This window comes from Elephas maximus, chromosome 23 (assembly GCF_024166365.1).
Source record: "Elephas maximus indicus isolate mEleMax1 chromosome 23, mEleMax1 primary haplotype, whole genome shotgun sequence".
NCBI lineage: Eukaryota > Metazoa > Chordata > Mammalia > Proboscidea > Elephantidae > Elephas > Elephas maximus.
Window position 1 is genome coordinate 28,081,153 of NC_064841.1, and position 20,761 is coordinate 28,101,913.

The 20,761-nt window shown below is 42.9% G+C and overlaps 1 protein-coding gene across 4 annotated transcripts in view; it reads right to left on the minus strand.

Moving 5' to 3' along the window:
* FNDC3B (fibronectin type III domain containing 3B) overlaps positions 1–20,761 on the minus strand; it is a 391,440-nt gene that overhangs the window by 80,262 nt on the left and 290,417 nt on the right. For all 4 annotated transcript variants that reach the window (XM_049867193.1, XM_049867190.1, XM_049867192.1 and 1 more), the window contains 3 exons: positions 5,889–6,013; positions 4,451–4,625; positions 2,573–2,659 (listed from right to left, as the gene is read on the minus strand). In XM_049867193.1, coding sequence (XP_049723150.1) covers positions 2,573–2,659; positions 4,451–4,625; positions 5,889–6,013 — 387 coding nt within the window. The remainder of the gene's footprint in view (positions 1–2,572; positions 2,660–4,450; positions 4,626–5,888; positions 6,014–20,761) is intronic.

Genomic DNA, 20,761 nt, shown 5'->3' on the forward strand with positions numbered 1-20,761 from the left:
AAAAATCATGATCTGCGTCCTAGCGAAGTGAGAAGTATCTGAGGTCTTACAAGCTTGCGAGCAGCCATCTACGACATAACTACTGGTCTCTACTCCTCAGGAACAAAACAGTAAGTAGGTAACTAAAAGCTCAGAGAAGAAGCAAGTCTATATGAGCCATGACACCATCTACCCTGAGACCAGAAGAACTAGATGGTGCCTGGCTACCATCAGTGACTGTTCTGACTGGGGTTACAATAGATGGTTCTGGATAGAATGGAAGAAAAATGTAGAACAGAACTCAAACTCTTTACAAAAAAAAAAAAAGAACAAGCCAGATAAACTGGAACAATAGGGAACAGAGGATTTCCTGAGACTATCACCCTGAGACATTCTTTAAACTTAGAGCTGAGCCTATCCCCTGCAATCACCTTTTAGCAAAATAGCAGAGTGGCTCACAGAATAAAGGATATTACCCATAAGATCAGTGCTCTACTTAAAAACCGTCTGTATGAGACCAAAATGCCAACAATTACTCAAAAGCAAAGATGAGAAGATAATGGTGCAGGGAAACTAGGGTACTGGAAATGGAACAAAGAACACAATTTAAGAGAATGATACATTGTGATAAATGTAACTAATGTCACTGAACAATTTATGCAGAAATTGTCCAACGGGAATCTAACTTGAGGTGTAAACTTTCACAAAAACTCAATAAGTACTATTTAAAAAAAGAAAACATTAACACGCTTTAGATATCAGGCATTAAATCATCAATGACTTATATGGCAAAATCAAGGCATTCATAAACACACACATTTTCTCTCTCAAATTCAAGTACTAATTATTAGTGTTTCTTTTTTAAGGAATACTTATTTTCTGTATAGTTGGTTGTTGACAATTAAAAATAAAACTATAAGGTGAGTTTTAGCTAAAGACATTTTCAAAAAGGCATAAAACCAGCATGTTTGTATTCCTTTATGAGCAGAAAACATGGGCGGGGGGGAGGGGGGAGCAGATAAAAATAACCTCACCTAGAGTGAGTAGAGCAATGCCACCTTGTGGAGAAATGCTAGCAGTATGGCTAGGTTCTCACAAGTCACTTACATTTTTTTGAAGATATTTATCAACCCAATATGGTGCAGTGGTTAAAAGCTTGGCTGCTAACCCAAAAGGTCGGCAGTTTGAATCCACCAGCATCTCCATGGAAACCCTACGGGGAAGTTCTACTTTGTCCTGTAGGGTTGCTGAGTAGGAATCGACTCAATGGCAATGGGTGGATGGATTTTTTTATACCAAATATTGGATCCCTGGTAGCACAGTGGTTAAGAGTTTGGCTGCTAACCAAAAGGTCAGCAGTTCGAATCCACCAGCTGCTCCTTGAAAACCCTACAGGGGGCAGTTCTACTCTGTCTCATAGGGTTGCTATGAATCGGAATCGACTCTACAGCAATGGGATTTATACCACACACTGAGTAACAAGGTTTTCTTCATAATAGCGAAAACTATCATTTTCCCCAAATAGTCACATATTCCATTTGATAAACTGACATATTTATTAAAACCCATTGCTGTTGAGTCCATTCCTACTCACAGTGACCCTTACAGTACACAGTAGAATGGCCTCATAGGGTTTTCAAGCCTGTAAATCTTTACAGAAACAGACTGCCACTATTACATGATTACTCTGTGCCAAACAACATAATTTGGACCCCAATTTAGAGCAGCACCACGAGTTGTCAGAAGACAACCTTCTCTCCCAACTGCACAGCGCCGTACGAGAAAATCCATGGCCGCGTGAAGGGTCAATAAATACTGCTACAGCGAACAAGGCAGCATACTGCTTTCCTCTTTTAGTGACTACCAAGTGGTATTCTCTTTTTTTTTTTTCTTTTAAGATATGTACTTTTTCCTCTAAAATATGAGGCTTTAAGACAGAGGACCTCTGGTGACATTTACTGGTGGTTGTATAACGGTTAACATGCTCAGTTAACACACTCAGCTGTTACAGAAAGGTTGGAGGTTTGAGTTCACTTAGAGGAACCTCAGAAGAAAAACCTGGACAGCTATTTTTAAAAATCAGTCACTGAAAACCCAGTGGAGCACAGTTCTACTCTGATGCACATGGGTTGCCATGAGTCAGAATCCACTCCATGGCAACTGGTTTTTAATGACCAAAGCAGAGTCTAAGGGGGTTAGGGGTCATGGAAGAGAAAAAAAAAAAAAGGCGGGGGGGGGGGGGGCGGTGGGCAGAAGAGCAAAGGAAAATGGAGAGTAAAAGAGAAACAGGTTTCAAAGCAGAAGCACTGAGAGGAAGGTATGAAGTGCAGGTGAGAGGTCACTCAGCCTTTGGGTATTCCCGAGCTAGGACACCTGGCTGTGTTGTAGCTCAGTTTATGACAGTGCATTATGACAGTTTTCTCTGTCAAACAAAATTAAAGTATGTGTGTTTTGTAAACACTATTTTAAAAATGTAAAGTGCTTTGAATTAAAAAAAAAAAAATTAACCTATATAGCCCTCTGAAATGGTAGATGGGTGATGCACAAACCAACTTCATTTCAAGCAGTTCAGGTACCAAAATGACTGACTCACCCTGAATTTATACTGTGTGCTTCTTTTGAGATTTTTCACAGTACATGTTAATTCCTCTCCAGTGTATTTTGGGTGGAAAAGGTTATCCTGAAAAGGCAAAGCCAGAAAAAGAAATCAGTATTATCAAATTCGGGCATTAAATACCTTTGTGTATAAGACTTTTGCATTGCCTCTTCCCACCATCACCGGTGGCCAGAGGTCTGGTAGTTACCTCAAAAGAGTATCAGAAGCCCATGGCGCTGTGGGTAGCACTCTAGCTTCAAATAAAAATGGAACTCTATCACACTGATACTTCTCCTGGGCCTGGTCAACTTTACTGAAAGCTTTGGGTCCTTCCGAGGTGAACGCTCATTTACATGAGAACAACACTCTCTCTGTCAAGAATGTGGATTTGCTTTGGAACCAATGCCACCATGTGCCTTCGTCCCAGAGCAAACTTTTCCACGTTACCCAATAAGCATTTCGAAGAAGAATTTAACCACCAAGTAGTACTATGTGACAAAGCAGTACGTATGGTTTTGTTTTATTTAACAATGTTGTCATGAAAAAAAAATCTCTGTATCGAGGTCTTCCCTGTCAGGCTGCAATGTGCTCTGCAGTAAGCCTTGGCTGAGGTTTCTGACCGCACAGTGTCCTCTTCTGGTCAAGGGCGAAAGGACAGCTTGGGCGGAGAAGGTACAGAATTCAATAGTATTCTCTACCATGCGTCCATTCATTCACTCGTTCACACATCAAAAACAGCACTGAGCACCATCTGTGCACCAGACTCTTTACCACACTCTAGGATCCCAGCACTGCCCACAAGACGCTTACATGCCAGTTGTGATGTTAAGAGCAATGATGAAAAATAAAGCTGGATCAGAGGATAGAGTGCTGGGCACAGTGAGACGCTATTTTCTATAGCTGCATAATTAAATATGGTAGCCTCAGGTGGTTGTTTAAATTAAGTTAAAATTTCAGTCATATATCACACTAGTCATATATCAAGTGCTAAAGAGCCACATGTGGTTAAGGGTTACCATATTAAAAAAAAAAAAATTTTTTTTTTTTTTTTTTATTAGACAAGACAAATTACAGAGTATCTCCATCATCGCAGGAAGTTCCACTGCACAGTGTGCTGTTCTACAGGGTGGTAAGGGAGGGTGTCTCCAAGGAGGTGACATTTCATAAGAAACCTGAAGGAAGTGAGGGAAGTGAGCCCAAAGATGTGGAAGAAGAGTGCTCTTCACAAAGGGCATGAGAATTGCAAGGGTCCTGAGGCCAGAGCACGGCTGGTGTGTGTAAGGAACAGCTGCGAGGCTAACGAGACTGCAGTGGAAGGAACAAGGGCAAATGGAGAAGATCATGCAGACCTTGCAGGTTTTGTAAGAGCTCTGGCTTTTACTCTGGAAGAGATGGGAAGGCATTGAAGGATTCCGAGCAGAGGAGTGACTTTAACAGGATCACTCAGGCTTGGTGTGGAGAACGGACTGCAGTGTATTAAAAGTGAAGGTAGGGTAATATTTAGGAAACCACTGCAATAACCTAGGGGACATGATGGTGGTTTGTAAAAGGGTAGTAGCTGTGGAGATGGTAAAAATGGTCAGATTTCTGGATGTATTGTGAGAGAAGATTTTAAAAGTTTTGCTGATTATATATGGAGGCAAGGATGACACAAGGGTTTCTGGCTTCCCCAACTTAAAGGATGGAGGTGCCATTTCCTGAGATGGGGAAGACTGTGGAAGAGCAGGTTGCTGCTGCTGGTGGTAGTGGTAATGGTAGGAATTAAGAGTTTGGTTTTGAATTCTAGTAGCCAGTCTAATTTCATGGTGCTCTGCAGCTACGACAATACTGACTTATGCAGAATACATGCAAGGGGATAAAACCTGCAGAACTTACATTTTCTTCCTCTTGAATTTCCAAGGTGTAGGTAACTACTTCCTCGGGTGAACAGCCTTCTGGTTTACTCCACTGCAACGTGACCCATGTGACTCCAGCTCGGACAAGTCTTGGTGCAGAGGGCATCTGAGGAATGTTTCCTAATGTGTAGCATACTACCTCTTGGCTGTAACCACTGCAGAGAAATAAAGACAGTGAGACACACTTTCAGGAGCACTTGAAGGTATGCCCGAGGGCTGTCTCTGGGTCCTAAAAAGAGAAGGTATAAGCCTACATACTGCTTAACTTGCTGGAGCTGGACAATCTGGGTAGGGATTGTCACCCAAAGAAGCCTTTGGGTGACATTCCCTACCACAACTGACAATGTGCCCTACATCCCCCATACTCAGCTACAAGAAAAGTATACCAAGGTACAGGACAACATATGACAATATATTCTTAAGAATTTATTTTCTCCTAAAAACATCCAGCAGAAACATGGCATGGCATAATACCTACCAAGCTATGAGCCACAACTACCAAGGAGTCCTTGAATCCATGTGAGTACAAATAACTGTCTGTTGAAGAAATAAATGTTTTACAAATATATACACTGCTATTTTTTAAAAGTGCATGGATTTTTCCAATTACTTAAAAAATTCTTGAATCACAGAAACTTTTCATTGTTATGGCTTTTTGGGCTCCAGAATTACGATGACTGTTATGTCTAGGGGCAGGAGATCTACAAAAACCTCGTGAGGTTAAAAAGAAATTCTTCAAGTTGGAGAGACGGTTGGGGACCACTGATATGCCCAGGCTTTAAGAAAGGTTTTTAACAAGCGGTGATGAAAGAAAATGATTTTTCCCTTAATCAAGAGTTACCCAGCAAGCACAACTGGAAGATGGCCTTTTCAAAACATCTTTAATCAATTGGCTCTTCGCAGTCCCCATGCTGTCACCTTCTCCTGCAGCTAGGAGGCCTTTAGGGCTATCCTGGATGGTCCAGGTTTTTTCTGATTCTGGGAGTACCTGCCCTTGGCTTGACAACAATGGCTGGCCCACCACCCCTTCTTGTATCAGGAAACACACATAATTCAAAAAGGTAACTTAATAAAGAGCTTGCTGAAATGATGAAAGAAGAAAAAGGCACACGATACGAAAAAAAAACATCCTACAAGGGATTCCTTTCAAAATTTGTACTGTTAACCTTCACCTTGGCTTTCTTGGTTCTCAGACACCCCTAGTGGGGACTTTGCATTACAGCCTGTGCGACTGCAAAGAGGCCACACACTTTTCCCCTCAGAAGGGGTCTTCTCCCCTGTTTGGGATTCCCTCTTGGAAAATCTCAAATTGGTTTCCGTGGAGGCAGCAGGCTTCCTCAAGCCTTCTAGAAATGAGAGAGAAGGCTCAGGGTCACAACACAAATGTTTAATGGCAAGAGGACAAGGAAGCGTCATACCTGGTGCCAATGTCATTCCGAGCAGCCAGCCTGAACGTGTATCCCATGGCCGGACAAAGCTTTGTTAACTTGCAGTGTTTCTGGCTCCCAAAGAAGCACTGTCTGAAACCACTGTTTCTTTTTCCCTAAAAGAAAACAATGTAACAATGCACATAAAAGCTTCTTCACAAATAATCAAAAGAAATGAAGGAGTGATGGGGACTGTTTACCTTCCTGGTTTAGATGAACAAAACCAACAGAAAGAAAGCTTACAGGCAAGTGCTCAGGCTGCATGTAAAGTGCTCTACAGTGAAATCTCATCCTTAACATAAAGGCGCTATGCAAAATTCTGTAACCGATACAGGCAATGCACTGTACTTACGGTATTTCTAAAGTGGTTTTTGGTTATCAAAAAGGTCATTTCAGGCACAGAGCCAGGCTCAAGTTAAGGATCACAATTCAAGGCCCTTCTACAGAGACCCACCAACTTTCACTTGTGTTGGTCAAAACTATCCAATCGACCAACCAACAGTACCTGACACTGCACAGCCTTTCCCCGTCAATCATGAGTGCCTGCAGGGCTGGCGTAGGCAGCTTACCGCCATCCACAGAGCCCTCTCCAGCCTGACTCCTTTTCTCCTACCATGCATGCGGCAGCCCCCAACTTGCTCACTCGTACATTCCAGCAACGGTGAACTGTTTGTCCACTGATTCCTCAATATTGATTGTAGACTGTTAGATCATCTTCTTTACAACTGCTTTGGACAATCTGGGAGCCCAATATATGCTTGCAGAGCTGAACTAAATGTCTAACGAGTATATGGAACATAGGTTGGATTCATCTATGCATGTTAAAGCCACTCTAAGTTTCTTATGAAACTGGAAATGTATTTTTAATGCCTTCCTGGACCTTGCATGATGTCTCTAACTCCTTGAAGTAAAAACAAACACTCTGATGGGTTCTCATAACTGACCCCATGGGTAAGGAAAAAAACTAACTAGCCTACGCCATGCTCTGAAGCATGGAATACTAACAGCAGCAGTTTGCTAGAACAAATGCTTCCTACTCATAATCTACATGATTTTATCTATGTTCTGGGAAAAAGAAAACCACACACTAATACTCAATGAATCTTAGCCTTCTAATCAGACTTCTGGGCCCAGGCCTTCAGGAATATGTTTGAAGCTCGTTTTTTATTTTAAAAAGAATGAGCAGGCACATTTTTTTTCCCCTAAGAAAATTTAAGCATTTCCTTCCTTTAAGCAGGCCTCCAAATGCTGACAACTAAAACACACTCCAGGTGAAGTCTAATTAAAAATAAAATAACCACACAACTAGCTTGAAGTATCACTAGGGTGAACAGATTAAAAACAGCCGTGCCACACAGTCATCCTTAAACTAGCCCTTCACTCCCCTCCCCCCCCAGACCAAGGTGGTGCCCCTTCCAATGGGAGGGAGCGAGCTCCTAATATTCAAAGTTCATTCAGGCACAACTACAAAAAAAAGGCCGTGAAGCTAACACTCTTCAGCTGCTACTTGGGAGAAGTCTCTGTGTGGCTGGCTTATCACGCCCTTACGCTCATTTAACCTTGAGTGCTAAGGTTGATGCAGGCAATTTATTCACAGAAAAGCCATTTACGTGCACATTTCCATAATTACATCCAGTGTCTGATTACACTCTCTGCTGCTCTGGTACGTTCTGTATCCATTTCAGGATCTACCTTCTTTCCTCCTCTATTTCTGAGCCCAGAGTAAACAGCGCAAGAAAGGCACATCCTGCCGCCACGGAAGCTCTTATCCCTTCCAAACTGGACGCTGGCTCCCCTTCAATGCCTCATTTTTCCTATTTCTTTGTTTGGTCTCCTTTGCGCATTTCTGGTGCACAGAACTAGAGCGAGTAAATAAAAGTCAGTCTGCTCCTTACCAGGTGGATTTGCTTTAGCATTGTGAAAGCTAGGCTGTCCATGGCTTAAACAAGAGACGGTGGGAACTAGACTTTTCTTTTGTATCTTTCAAGAGAGTTTCCTATACTGCTAACTTTTAAAAAAATTGTCTACTTCAGTTGTTCAGGACCAATTCCTATGTAACTCCAATTTGTTTAGGCAAAGCATGCCAAGGTTTCCATTTTGCCACCTTATAAAAGGTACTACTATGCACACGGGCCTCAGGAACACACAGAAAGATCCAGAGTTGTTGGAAGCTTAGAATCAAGTTTTAGAAACAATGTCTGTAGAGCCTGAGGGGTAAGAAAACAGATATTTCATAGAGTTAAATAATTAGGGCTCATGGGAAAATTTTTAGAAGTCATTGAGAATAAAGCAAAAACACCTGGGGGAAATAAGCTAAACATTTTAGGCAATGAGAGAAGCTTTTCAATAAAAGAAAATATTCTTGTATGACACAGCAAAAATAAAAGGGATATTTGAGAAGAAAAACAATTGATATTCACAAAGTCACGGTAGTGCAAAAGTGACCCATAGTAGAGAGGTTAGCAAGTGAAGACGGAGAACGCCATGGCTGTGGTGGTCTTCCACACAGAGACAGGCCTCGCTCTCAGATGGCTCTGGGGCTTAAGCATTGGAATAAGTACATATTCAAAGGCAAAGGCTGATGTGGAGAATCTGTTAGTAAACAAGGAGTGATTTTAGGTTGCAAACAGCATTTATAAATAATTACTCAGTTCTTGTTGACAAGAATGGATAGGGTAAAAAAAAAAAAGTTAATGCTTTGGAAGACTGAAATACTCATATGAACTGACAGGAGCGATAATGTGAATGTTTATCGTAAATTAAAGGACCTGGCTGTTACTATCGGTGAGATTTTAAAGACTGATAAAACCACAACTTACATATTTTATAGGTAGAGTGGCTCCAAATGACTCTGAGAGATTATAATCTGGGGCAGGTTCCTTCTAATAAAATCTAATTTAAACTACACAAGATTACTGAGATATAATTACTTTGAAAGGAAAGTTACTTTTTAATAATATAAAGTCAGCCTTGTACAAAGCTTCCTAGCCATAATATGGCCATAATAGAAATGAGTAATCTCTTGGTACTTTGTCGGTCTGTCATCATCAATATGGGAACACAGGCAGCAGGAACGCCCGGGGCCCAGGCCTCATCCTCGTCAGCTACTGCTGCTAGGCCACCTGTGGAGAGTAGGAGCCTAGGGCTCAGAGAGCCTGGAACTGACTGCTGCACAGAGAAGAACTGGGGCATGGATCCCTGGCAGCTCCCTGATCCTCCATATGATGGCAGACCAGGTGTACAGCACTTGAGCAAGCAAGATCGGAACTTCTCTACAACGACACAGATGTTCACGCCTCTCAGTGGGGAAGGAAAACTTTACCTCAACCCGAGAAGACAGGGAGAGAAGACTTGAAGCCCACATCCTTGAGCATTCTGGAGCAGACCTAGCCACTGGGCTACTGACCTCATTTGACATGAGCCAACATAACCCCCAACCGTGTGCTGGCCTACCTTCCTACGGCCAGCACCCATGAGCCAAAAAAAGAGCAGATTTTCAGGGTTCGCTGGTTTGTTTCCATTTAATAGTCCTGGGCATGCCGAAATGCTTGTTTCTACAGCACACAGTGAGTTCATTCAAGGACAAAGTTAATCTTTACTAGAATGTGAAGAAATCTTGGAGTACAAACAGGCTGTGTGGAGATAAACCTCAGGATATTAAAGTTGGCATGAGGGGATGCATTGTAAACCTGCGTTGCTTCCTTTTCCAACCTGAGTGTTCCTCTTCTACGCTGGACTGAGTTCACGTTCTGGCTAATCTATCATCATTCCACTGCCAGACCTAGCCTGAGAGCACCAATTCAGCACCCTGGGCTCTGAGACAAATAGAATTGTTTTCTGACTGAGGCCCAGGGTGCTTTTGTCCTGCACTTCTGGTAAAAACTGCTCTCTAGGAAAGGACTTGACTTGCCAGCAAGTTGGCTCAAGTTCATGGCGTATATCAGATTAATCCTATCCAGTCCTGAGATCCCTTGTTCCGCCTGTCCCATTTCTTCTCATTGAACAAAAATACATTGAGTATTATCTATACCCTAGAGCTGTGCTTGTTCTTGAGACCTTATACACTTGAGACCCTGCTGGATCGGCTTCTTCTCCACCCCGTCCAGGGACTCACAGCCAGCCAGCTTTCTTTATCTTGTCGCAGCTCTATTTTACCACAGAGTTTTCCTGGCCTAGGTTGAACATCTAGTATTTATCTGATTCTCAGTAATTAAATTTGGAGGTAAATTATAAGTATAAAACCTACTGCCGTCAAATTGATTCCAACTCACAGTGACCCTGAATGACAGAGAAGAACTGTCCGAAGGGTTTTCTAAGGCTGTAAATCTTTAAAAAAAAAAAAATTTTTTTTTTTTTTTTTTTTTTTAAATCTTTATGGAAGCACACTGCCAGACGTTTTCCTTGCAGTGTGGCTGGTGGGTTTGAACCGCTGACCTTTTGGTCAAGTGCTTTTAACCACTGCGCCACCAGGGTTCCTTACTTCGAAATATAAAAGGTCTTAAATATTTTCAGGAACATATTTTTTATTATTATTTTTATCTCCTTTTTACTACTTATTTGGATATTTTTCCATTTCTTTCTAATCTACAGTTTAAAAAGAAAACGAGCCATTAAGTAAAGATTATAAACATATTAATCCCCTTCCACCCTCAAAAGGAAAAAAGACAACATTTTAACGAACTCCTGTGAGTCACTCGAAGGAACAGAACACACTATCCTGGCTTTTCAGGTGCTACAACTGAGGCAGTAATACTGTTTATCTTATGAGTTTCTTTTTCTTATCACTAACAGCAGGAGAACAGTTTCTTCCACATGTTAACTGAGAAGGACTGTATTTGAGGGCCACCAAGGCACATCCTAGTAGCACTGGGTAAGAAGTCTGAGTCCTGTCCCTATCACTGCATCTCTTGGTACAGTTTTCTTTCTTCTCAGAACACTCCAAAGAGAAACGGGGGCAGGAAAAAAAGTGCTATGTTGTACTTTCAAAGTTAGAATCTAACAGCCTTAAGGCACAGCACCTAAAACACCCTATGTGCTATAAAAACAAAGAAAAAAAAAAGCATAATGGTTTCTCATGACTAAAATGAGTCAGGATAGGGCTTATGTCACATGGTGGTGATTTTAAAACATGTCTGCAAGTTCTTTGATACCTTTCCCACTGAGGAGTGAAGTCTATGTACCTCTCCTTTGAGTTCAGGTGGGCTTGTGACTATTTAATAAAATGGAGTGGTAATGAAGCTCTGCGACTTCCAAGGTCAGGTCTGAAAAGGGAATGCAGCTTCTGCCTTCCACCTGGACACTCACTTCTGGCAATCTGACGTCCCTGAGGCTGCCATGTTGTAAGGGAGCCCAGGCCACGCGAAGAGGCCATGTGTGGACAGCCCCGCAAGAGGTCCCACTCAAAGCCAGCATTAATCACTAGATTTGTGAGTGAAGGCACCACTAGAAGACCCCAGCTCCCAGCAAAAGAGTCCTCCCCGCTAAAGCACCAGACATTGCGGAGCGCAGACAAATCATTGCTTTGGTGCCCGGCCCAAGATTCCTAACCTAGGGTCCATTAGAATAATAAAGTGGTTGCTTTAAGCTGCAAAATTTTGAGGTAATTTGTTACCCAACACTACACTCATCTAATTTGATATCCATGTATATTATGAATTTTCATCCTTTCTGAATTTCAGTAACTTTTTATAAATTTCTCCTACAGTATAAATAGTCAGGAGTTAAGGCAGTGGAAATGTTCACGCTAGCACACAGGAGTTTAATGTATGCCTGAATAAGTGGCTCTATTTTTTACATGCACTTAGTACATGTCTTTTCCTCAAAGCCATCCAACAAATAAGGGACTCTCTGAATAAATTAATTTTTTTTTTTTTGTAGAAGCTAAAAGTATAACCAGAATCCTAGATGATAAAGATCAACCAAAATGTCAATCAACTGCAATGCAGTTACTTAATCTTCTAGAGATAAAATTTTTGACAGAATTAAGGTTTTTAATAATGCTACCCCAAGTTGTTGAGAACCTTGGAGAGATTTTTAAATATAGACATGAAATAGTCTTTTGGGGATGGTTTAGATAAGACATAGCCCAAAGCCACAAAAGTGGGCAAATTAAATATAACCTTTCAAAGGACCTTCATACGTAACCAAATTTTAACCTCTCTAGGTATCTGCAAAAGTATGTAACAAAGATTGAAAACAACAAAAAACTTTTCCAATACAATCTCCCTTCTTTACGTAACTCACCTATCTTTATTAAGCTGTCCTTGGTACTTGGGAAGATCAATCCCCTAAATGGGCTGGTTTCCCCTTAAGGAACTTAACACAGCCACAGCCAATTCTACACATATAAACCACACATATTCAATGAATTTAGGCTACAGTGTTTCCCTGCCAGCAGTGATTCTGTAGACTGCAGGGGCCATGTTTACTCTGGCTAACATTTCTAATCACCCTAGCACCAACAGCCTTGGAAGCTGGCATTTCCAACACTATTGGCACCAATAAATGGAGTTGGCTGATATTTTCAATTGCCTTCAAATTAATAGATTGGACATGATCCTTCCTGTTCCTCTCTTTAAAAGAGCTTCATTCCTGGCACAAGAGAATGAGAATGGCCAACACACAGGTGCTAGAATTTAAGGTGACCCAGCACCCCCCGGTCATATGACTTGCAGTCTTCCTGATATTTCTTCATCTGCGGCCTCTCCCACTGCCCTCCTTCCATACAGATTCTTTTACCATCATGCCTGTTGCCCTCTCAAGCTGCTCTTACCAGGCTTAATAACTGCCTACTAAATAAGTTATACGGAAGTGGAGCAAACACTTTTGCTATCAGTTGTCATGTGCTTGCAGACCTCGCTGCTGGACCCAGACGTGGCCTGAGTGATTCTGGGCTGGGCACTCTCCATAACACCATAGTTCAACCTGTCAGAAATGGCAAGGATAAATTAAATAGAAAAAAAAGTTGGGTTAGCCAAATGAACTATGGCCAGCCTCAAAGATTTAGTCTGCAAGCGCATCTATATTTAGAAGTTGTTCCAGTATTGGCCGACCCTAGGCAGCATCAAAGATAAATCTTGGCTTGAGAAATAAAAGATCATGTGTGTGTTCAACGTAACCGTATATAAGAAGGGGTTCACACAAGGAGGTGGGGAGGCTCCACATATGGGTAGATTCAAAAATTCCCTGCATCAAACCCCACTCCCCCCAATGCAAACCCCGAGATACTGCCTTTCTTTTTACTGTACACTCTGGCATGAGGAACTTTTAGAGGCGAGAAACAGAATGGGATGGTTTGTGGTTGCATGTTACTAAGTCAACACTGCACGTGTATTATTTTCTGGCACATCAGTTTTTTCCTATTAGTGGGAGAGCCTTGGTTACCTGAAAAAGTCAAGAATGATCACCAGGTCCTATGATTAAAAATAACGACAACACAAACCCAAATGTAATCTTCTAATTTGTTACTGATGTTAGCTGCCATCAAGTTGGCCCCTGACTCATAGAGACCCCATGTACAACGAGACCGGACCATTGTGATCCACAGGGTTTTCACGGCCTTATTTTCAGAAGTACATCACCAGGCCTTTTTTCCTAGTCCATCTTAATCTGGAGGCTCCGTTAAACCTGTCCAGGATCATAACAACACATAAGCTTCCAGTGACAGAGAGTGGTGGCTGCACTTGAGATGGACTGGCCAGTAACAGAACCCAGGTCTCCTGCACGGAAGGTGAGAATTCCACTGCTGAGTTACCATTGCTCCCAACTGTCCTGTAAATCCTTCCAAACACAGGTTTTATTTAGGTAGCAAGATTGCCTTTCAAGGTATATAACCAATCAACACCCATGGAAGCAGCAGTCAAGAAATCCAACAACATTGCATTGGACAAATTAGCTGCAAAAGGCCTCTTTAAAGTGTTAAAAACAAAGATGTCACCTTGAGGGCTAAAGTGTGCCTGACCCAAGCCAAGGTCTTTTCAATTGCCTCATATGCATACAAAATCTGGACAATGAATAAGGAAGACCAAAAAGGAATTGATGCCTTTGAATTACGGCATTGATGAAGAATACTGAATATACCATGGCCTGCTGGAAGAAAGAACAAATCTGTCTTGGAAAAAGTACAGTCAGAATGCCCCTTAGAAGTGAGGATGGTGAGACTTTGTCTCATGTACTTTGAACATGTTATCAGGAGGGACCACTCCCTGGAGAAGGATATTGCGCTTGGTAAAGTAGAGAGTCAGAGAAAAAGAGAAGATCCTCAATGAGATGGATTGACACAGTGGCTGCAACGATGGGCTCAAACATAGCAACGACTGTGAGGACGGCGCAGGACCGGGCAGTGTTTGGTTCTGTTGTACACAGCATCTCTTGCTATAAGTCAGGACAGACTAGACGGCACCTAACAACAGCAGCATAACCCCAAGATGAGGAAGCCTTATTCTCATTCAGGGTCTGGTATAATCGCTTTGATAAGATCAATGTGCTGAGACTGTCCCAGTAAAGGTGAGGAAAGAACTAAGAGGGGGTTATTTTAGAACAGGCTGTCTATTTACAAATTGACCAAAGGAACGGGTTCAGTCCATTCACCTAGCCAAGGTCCAAGGTGGCCGTCTTCCAGCTGGCAACAACTAGGCATGACAAACCTGAGTTGACAAATCAGATGCCAGGGACTTAAATGGGTATGCATAATTTTGCCTCAGCTGGAAGTTCCCCACACAGTCAACTGCCCAAACACACAACCCCACTCTATACACAACTGACAAATGATGAAAAGCAGGGAGAGAATCCTTCCGATGCATGGATGTTTGGGGCTGAGATCCCTAGAGAGAGGGCTTTTTCTCACTCAGCCTTGCCTTTGGTGCCTGTGGGCCTCTCTGAGTTCTTAAATCCTTCCTGGCCTAGTTTCCTTCAATAGCAGCTTTAGTTACCAGACAGACGTGGGGGAAGCAATTACTCCGGCTGTCTGAAATCACACTTGGGTGTGGCAGCAAAGATCTGTAATATGGCAAAGCACTCCCACTCTGCCAGGTCACTGATTCAGCTCAGAAGGCAGCTGTGCAGAAGGTGGTCTCTGAAGATGCAGAGTACCAGTCGAACCCAGGACACTTCTCTCCAACCTTCACAAGGGCACTGACCCAGAACAATCATAAGAGCAGGAGGGCCTGAGGACGTGGCGACTTCCCACTGCGCGTCAGCCAGGTACCAGGGTCGGGAAGGAAACAGGCCTTCCTGGTTTTCTCCACTGAGCCAACATGCTGTGCAACCTAAAGCAGTGTGACACCGCAGAGAAACAGAGTCAACCCAACACTCAGGGAGGTGCTCCCATCTCTCCTGTGGGTCCCAGTAAGTCACTCTGCTTTCTGATACTCCAGCTCCCTTCGCTCCCGGAATGGTATTTATCTAACCAGAAAAACCACATGCAAATTCATTCGTGTCTAAGTAGCATTCTGAAAGATTATCAATACTAACTATTCAATACCTGGGCTAAGTTGGAGTTGTATTAATAAATCGAACAGGTCCCGCGAGCACCTCCTATGGGGCCAATTCAATTCCTCCAGAGGGAGCTAAAATGGCCTCTCCTAGCTAGATGTCCTGGAGGCTATGATCTGGGGCCAGCCACCAGCTCCAGGAGGTTTCTGCAGCAGGACTCCTGGGCATGGCCTGTCCTGCCAGTGGTGCCCCAGCAGTTCATTGGCTCCACCTGCTGCTGGTCTTTTCTGCTCTCACAACTTTAAATTATGCTTCCTTTATTTCTGTGGTATTTCATTCTTAGTTCACTGTGTTTTACAGCTGTGTTGGCTCATTAGTCACCAGGAAAAACAGATGTGAAGTTCCTTTTTGGGCTAGCTGAGTCACATGTAAGGAAAATTCTTGGGAATTCCACTGTCATATTCCCACAAGCTATTTTTCTGGTTCTTCCGTATATTCACTACAGTGCCATGTCCGGAAGCTAAGCTAATGGCAAATTAACATCTATATATAGCACAGACGTCAGTTTTTTAAGTTCCTGACAGACGAATGTAGCCCTTCTAATTTTTAACTTTTCCTAACCCAGATCTTAACATCTGCTTAGGTGGATTCCCACTGACAACTTGAAATAATCTTTACGTGGAATCTGCTATGATCTCATTTAATCCTGCTATCGTCCAAGCTATCTCATTCAGTCTTAACATACCTGTGAGATGGCAGACACTATTTTTCAGCTGAAGAAGTTGAGGTTTACGGCTTAAATTATTTGTTTGGGATACTATGACTGGTCAGAAGCCAAGCAGGGAGTATTAAACCAGGTCTCTGGATAAACAGCATGTCACTGATGCATATCATGGATATGTATCCATGTGTTTCAGCACCCAGCAAGAGCCAAGGTCACCTGCATGTGTTCCAAATAACTAGCTGCATTAGTACCAGCTAATATTTCTGTATACCAAAAAAAAAAAAAAAAAAACAAGCCCACTGTCATTGAGTCGATTCCAACTCATAGTGACCCTATATGAGTATTTCTGTATAGCACAAACTAAACCAATACCTAAAAGGAGAACTCACAATACGTTTTCATAAACACTCTTTCTAAAGCTTTCAGGGAAAAGGACAGAACACCATCCATGTAGAAGCCTTAAAATAAACTGGGCAGGTATTTAGGAGTGCTTTAGTCCAAAGGCCCCTATCCCCTTTTTTTTTTTCCCTAAAAGCTTCTTCCTACCCCAGCACCCCTATGATCCTCAATTCTTCCCCCATCCTCTTCAAGAGAATAACTCCTCCCTCTACTACATTCTGATACATCATTGAGCAGAGAAGCAACATGAGTGGCCAATGTAAAGATCTAAGCTCAGAAAAGTACCCAAGGGATGGAAGCTGGTCAAAGGGATTACCTCCGGGGTGGTCCATGAGGTAGTGCAGACCAGGCACGACATCCTCACCTCCCCAACACCCAACTCTTTCCATTGTGGGAAAGAAATCTCCACCTTCAGAAACCTAAGTTCCAAGCATTGTTTCACTGTTTTAAAAAAAAAAAAATTTTTTTTCCTATTCATAATTGTGAATTAAACTAAAACTAAATTCACAAGAGTGTTCTCCCCCCGCCCCAGTAGAAAAAAACCCTCTTTGTGAGGCTTCACACCAGCTTTCTGCCAATCTTCAGAACGACTATCATTTGCAGGCTAAAATGTAAATGTGGAGGCAGGGGCACATTACCATCAGGAAGAAATAAGAACATAATGATGACTTATCCGATAGTCAACTGAGAAACATGCCTTGAACCTGACCTTCTGCTTTCACGTTCACACTCATACTGGGGAGTACCCTAATTCCCTGAAGAAGAGAACTGTGTCTAAAGGCCTACAAAAACGAAGGGCTAGTTCTCAAACCCCACTGCTCTGAACACTACCACTCACCTGAGTCACCACAGCACGGGACGTGGTGAATAATGGGACTGGCCAGAAAAGGCCACACCTTTCCCAGTTATGAAAACCGACCAGTTTCAGATACAAGCTGAAACTGATGGCCACGTGGAAAACCCAGCAACACTTGTATGTTCCATTTGCAGTTGCTCATTACCATTTCATAGTCACGGTTATTTCATACATTGATTTAAAAATTAAAAGGCTGCCTAGTTAGAATTATTAATGCAGAAAAACAAGCTGCTACTCTCCCAGAACTATTAATAATTTCTAAGTGCATTCTATGCAACAGGGATGTGAAATTAACAACACTGAATTTGGGCAGATGATGTATTAGGTTCCCTCTGCGCTGCTGCGTGATTTTGGTTTCTGTTCCTCATCGAGGCCCACCTGTCCTGGTGCTTCTGAGACTGGCATGCTATTAGCTACCGGCTACAGTGGACCTCCCCCAAGGAGGAAAACTCTCAGGCACAGCACTCCCAATCCCAGCAGAAATAAAGGCCAAGTACTGACTCACCTCTCTGAGGATGCACTTCCACTCGTGATGGCCTTTTTCTAGAGGCTTGAAATCTGGGCTTGATGCCCTATGCTCACTCTTAACTGACACTTTCAAAAATTTATACTAACCATTTTATTGCAATAGTGATTAAAAACTGAACAAAACCATAAAGTATCCCAGGACTGTAATCACTGCTATATACCTTAATAAATACGTGGGGCCACAAGAGGACATCCAGACATCAGTTGTGATGAGTATGCAGGACAGACAACTGCTGTGCCAAGTTCTGATTCTCAGAGCAGAGACAGGGCATGGGGGCTGCTGTGGAACACGACTTGTCTGGGACTCTGAGCAGTCCCCAGATCCTTCTCAGGCTGTGGTTTCCTCATCTGTGTACCCCACAATCTTTCTGTACTCTAAATCTGCTTCTGCAGCCTCTGGACGACAGAGAGGCTATGGGTGTATAGCTGGGGCAGATGCCCTTGGAGAGGAAAGAAGAGCTCTGGCTCTGGGGAAGGGCGGTTGGGGATTATTCCAGCAAAACATCCCATCCCATCCTCCTGCCCCACTGCAACCACCAGGGCAGAGTCCAAAAACAGTCCCTGGTACCAGGTACACCAGCGTCCAGAAATTACCAGCACTGTCAGAGCTCATGTGTTCACACTTCCTGCAGGCCCAGCGGCTGTTCTCTGTACTTTTGTTTTCCTTCCCCAGAGTCAAGCCTTGGGTAGGATGGAAATGAGGGACACAAAGAGCAACTCACGTGAGCTGCCCCCAAGAAAGAAGATCCCTGACCAAGCTCCAAATTCAGAAACACAGACTGCCAGACTAATTTGCCAGAAATGTCACTTCTGAAACAGGACGAACATGAATGAATTGGTTACTGCTAGTTGAATCGTCACTGGCAGGAAACCCAACGATACTGTTTTGGAATCTTTTTAGGGGGACTGGAAAGGAGAGAGGAGCCCCTGGTGGTACAAATGGCTACTAACCAAAAGGTTGGCAGTTTGAATTCACCCAGAGGTGCCTCAGAAGAAACCTGGTGATCTACTTCTGAACGATTACAGCCAATGAAACCCTGATGGAGCACAGCTCTACTCTGACACACATGGGGTCTCCGCGAGTGGAAATCAACCTCACGGCATCTGTTTTTTCTTTTTTAAAAGGAGGGAGGTATAATACAAAGCATAGAAGCTGCAATACGGAAAAAACTGAGAAGCATGTGGCTAGGATGCTTTATTTGTGTGTGTTCAGAAGTGCAACAAGAGGATAGCATTACATCAGCCTTTCAGCCATCAGGGCAAGTCTATTCACCATTTCACAGATGGACAAACTGAGCACCAGACAGGTCGAAGCCCCAGAGCTGCCCAGGAAACACCTGGGACTAGAATCCACATCTCCTAATGCTTGGCTTTCTTGTGATTATACTTTGTTGCCAGGGAGCTCACTGCACCTGAAGGCAAGGAAGCTCTCCAGAGTTTGGGGTCTGGCAGTTTTTCTTAGAGGTGAATATTAAAGTCAGAGAATCCAGAAGGATTCCTGTGTAGGCAAAAGGCCTGTGGGAAGTGAGAGTCAATTAACCTGGAATCTCCGGCAAAGCTGAACAGAGCTGACAAGCAGAAATCAGAAGTTGGGAGAGAAAATAGAGGAAAGGGTAAGGCAGAAGAACTAAGATGGCAGGGAGGGAAAGAAAGGAGACTGAGTAGGGGGAAAGGTAGGAAGGGAAACAGCAAGAAGAGATCCTAAACAAATCACTTAATGCTTTCTGAACACCAGTCCACAGTGGGTCCTACCAAAAAAAAAAAAAAAAACCAAACCCAGTGCCGTTGAGTCTATTTCGACTCAGCGACCCTATAGGACAGAGTAGAACTGCCCCATAGAGTTTCCGAAGAGCACCTGGCAGATTCGAACTGCCGACCCTTTGGTCAGCAGCCGTAGCACTTAACCACTACGCCACAACAGTGGGTCCTACTGACTATAAACGGCCATCAGACATGACTTCCACATTTCATGTGAGGCTATGCCACCGTGCCAGGGCATTTCCGTTTCAAATTCAAAAGGAAGGGAGCCAGCAATTGAGTCATCACCACCAGTTCCTTCAGCACCTGGGTCTTCTTTGGAGGTTTCCCATTCAAGTTCTCAACTTCTCTGACCTTACTTATGAGCTTGTGGTCCAGAAAGAGAGCAGGTAAAAAAAAAAGTCTCTTTCCTGGTAAGCCTTACCTTCATATAAAACCTCAAGATATTGGAAACATCAGGTCAGTGTAACAAACCACCACACTTAAAAAAAGACTTCATTAAACTCTTACTCATCCTTGGGGTAAAGGAGAGATGGGAAGGTGTCACTATATGCTCGACCGTCTTGACTGCCTATGAAAATCTCTTTCCACAAGGGCCAAAGCATGTAGTTTTACTTTCCAATCAGATTACCTTAAAACGAAATTCACCTAATCTGCAAAACGCATTGGTGAAGTCTGAGATTGCACCAATCCATATATACAAGCTATCCACAGGGCACCTAAGAAGAACAGATCATTATCTTTGGTCACGTGGAACTCTAGCTGTTCAGGTGCATCCCAGATGGGAAAATAAGCTTCTGCAGAAAGTGATGATGGGCCCCTCTTTCACATCAAAATTTTAGCATGAGAATTTCATCTAATTTTCATTTTACGTTTAGTTAAAATATTTTTCCACACCTGACCAGTAATTTTTTCCTAAGCCTACATTCTTAATCTTCCAAGCCCCCCAAATTTAAGTCTAAAACATTCGTTCACTTGCGTATTGCCCCAAATTCCACACTTCCTTTTCCTAACTCCTTAGTCTGTTTGCACAATCATAGAAAGAATAAAGCAAGGGCAAATGGATGAATAGAATCAAGATCTACAGGAACAAAACACACAGTGGCTATTTAGAAATGAAAAGCTTCTGCATCAAGTACTTCCTGTCTGAGATTTTGTGAGTGGTGT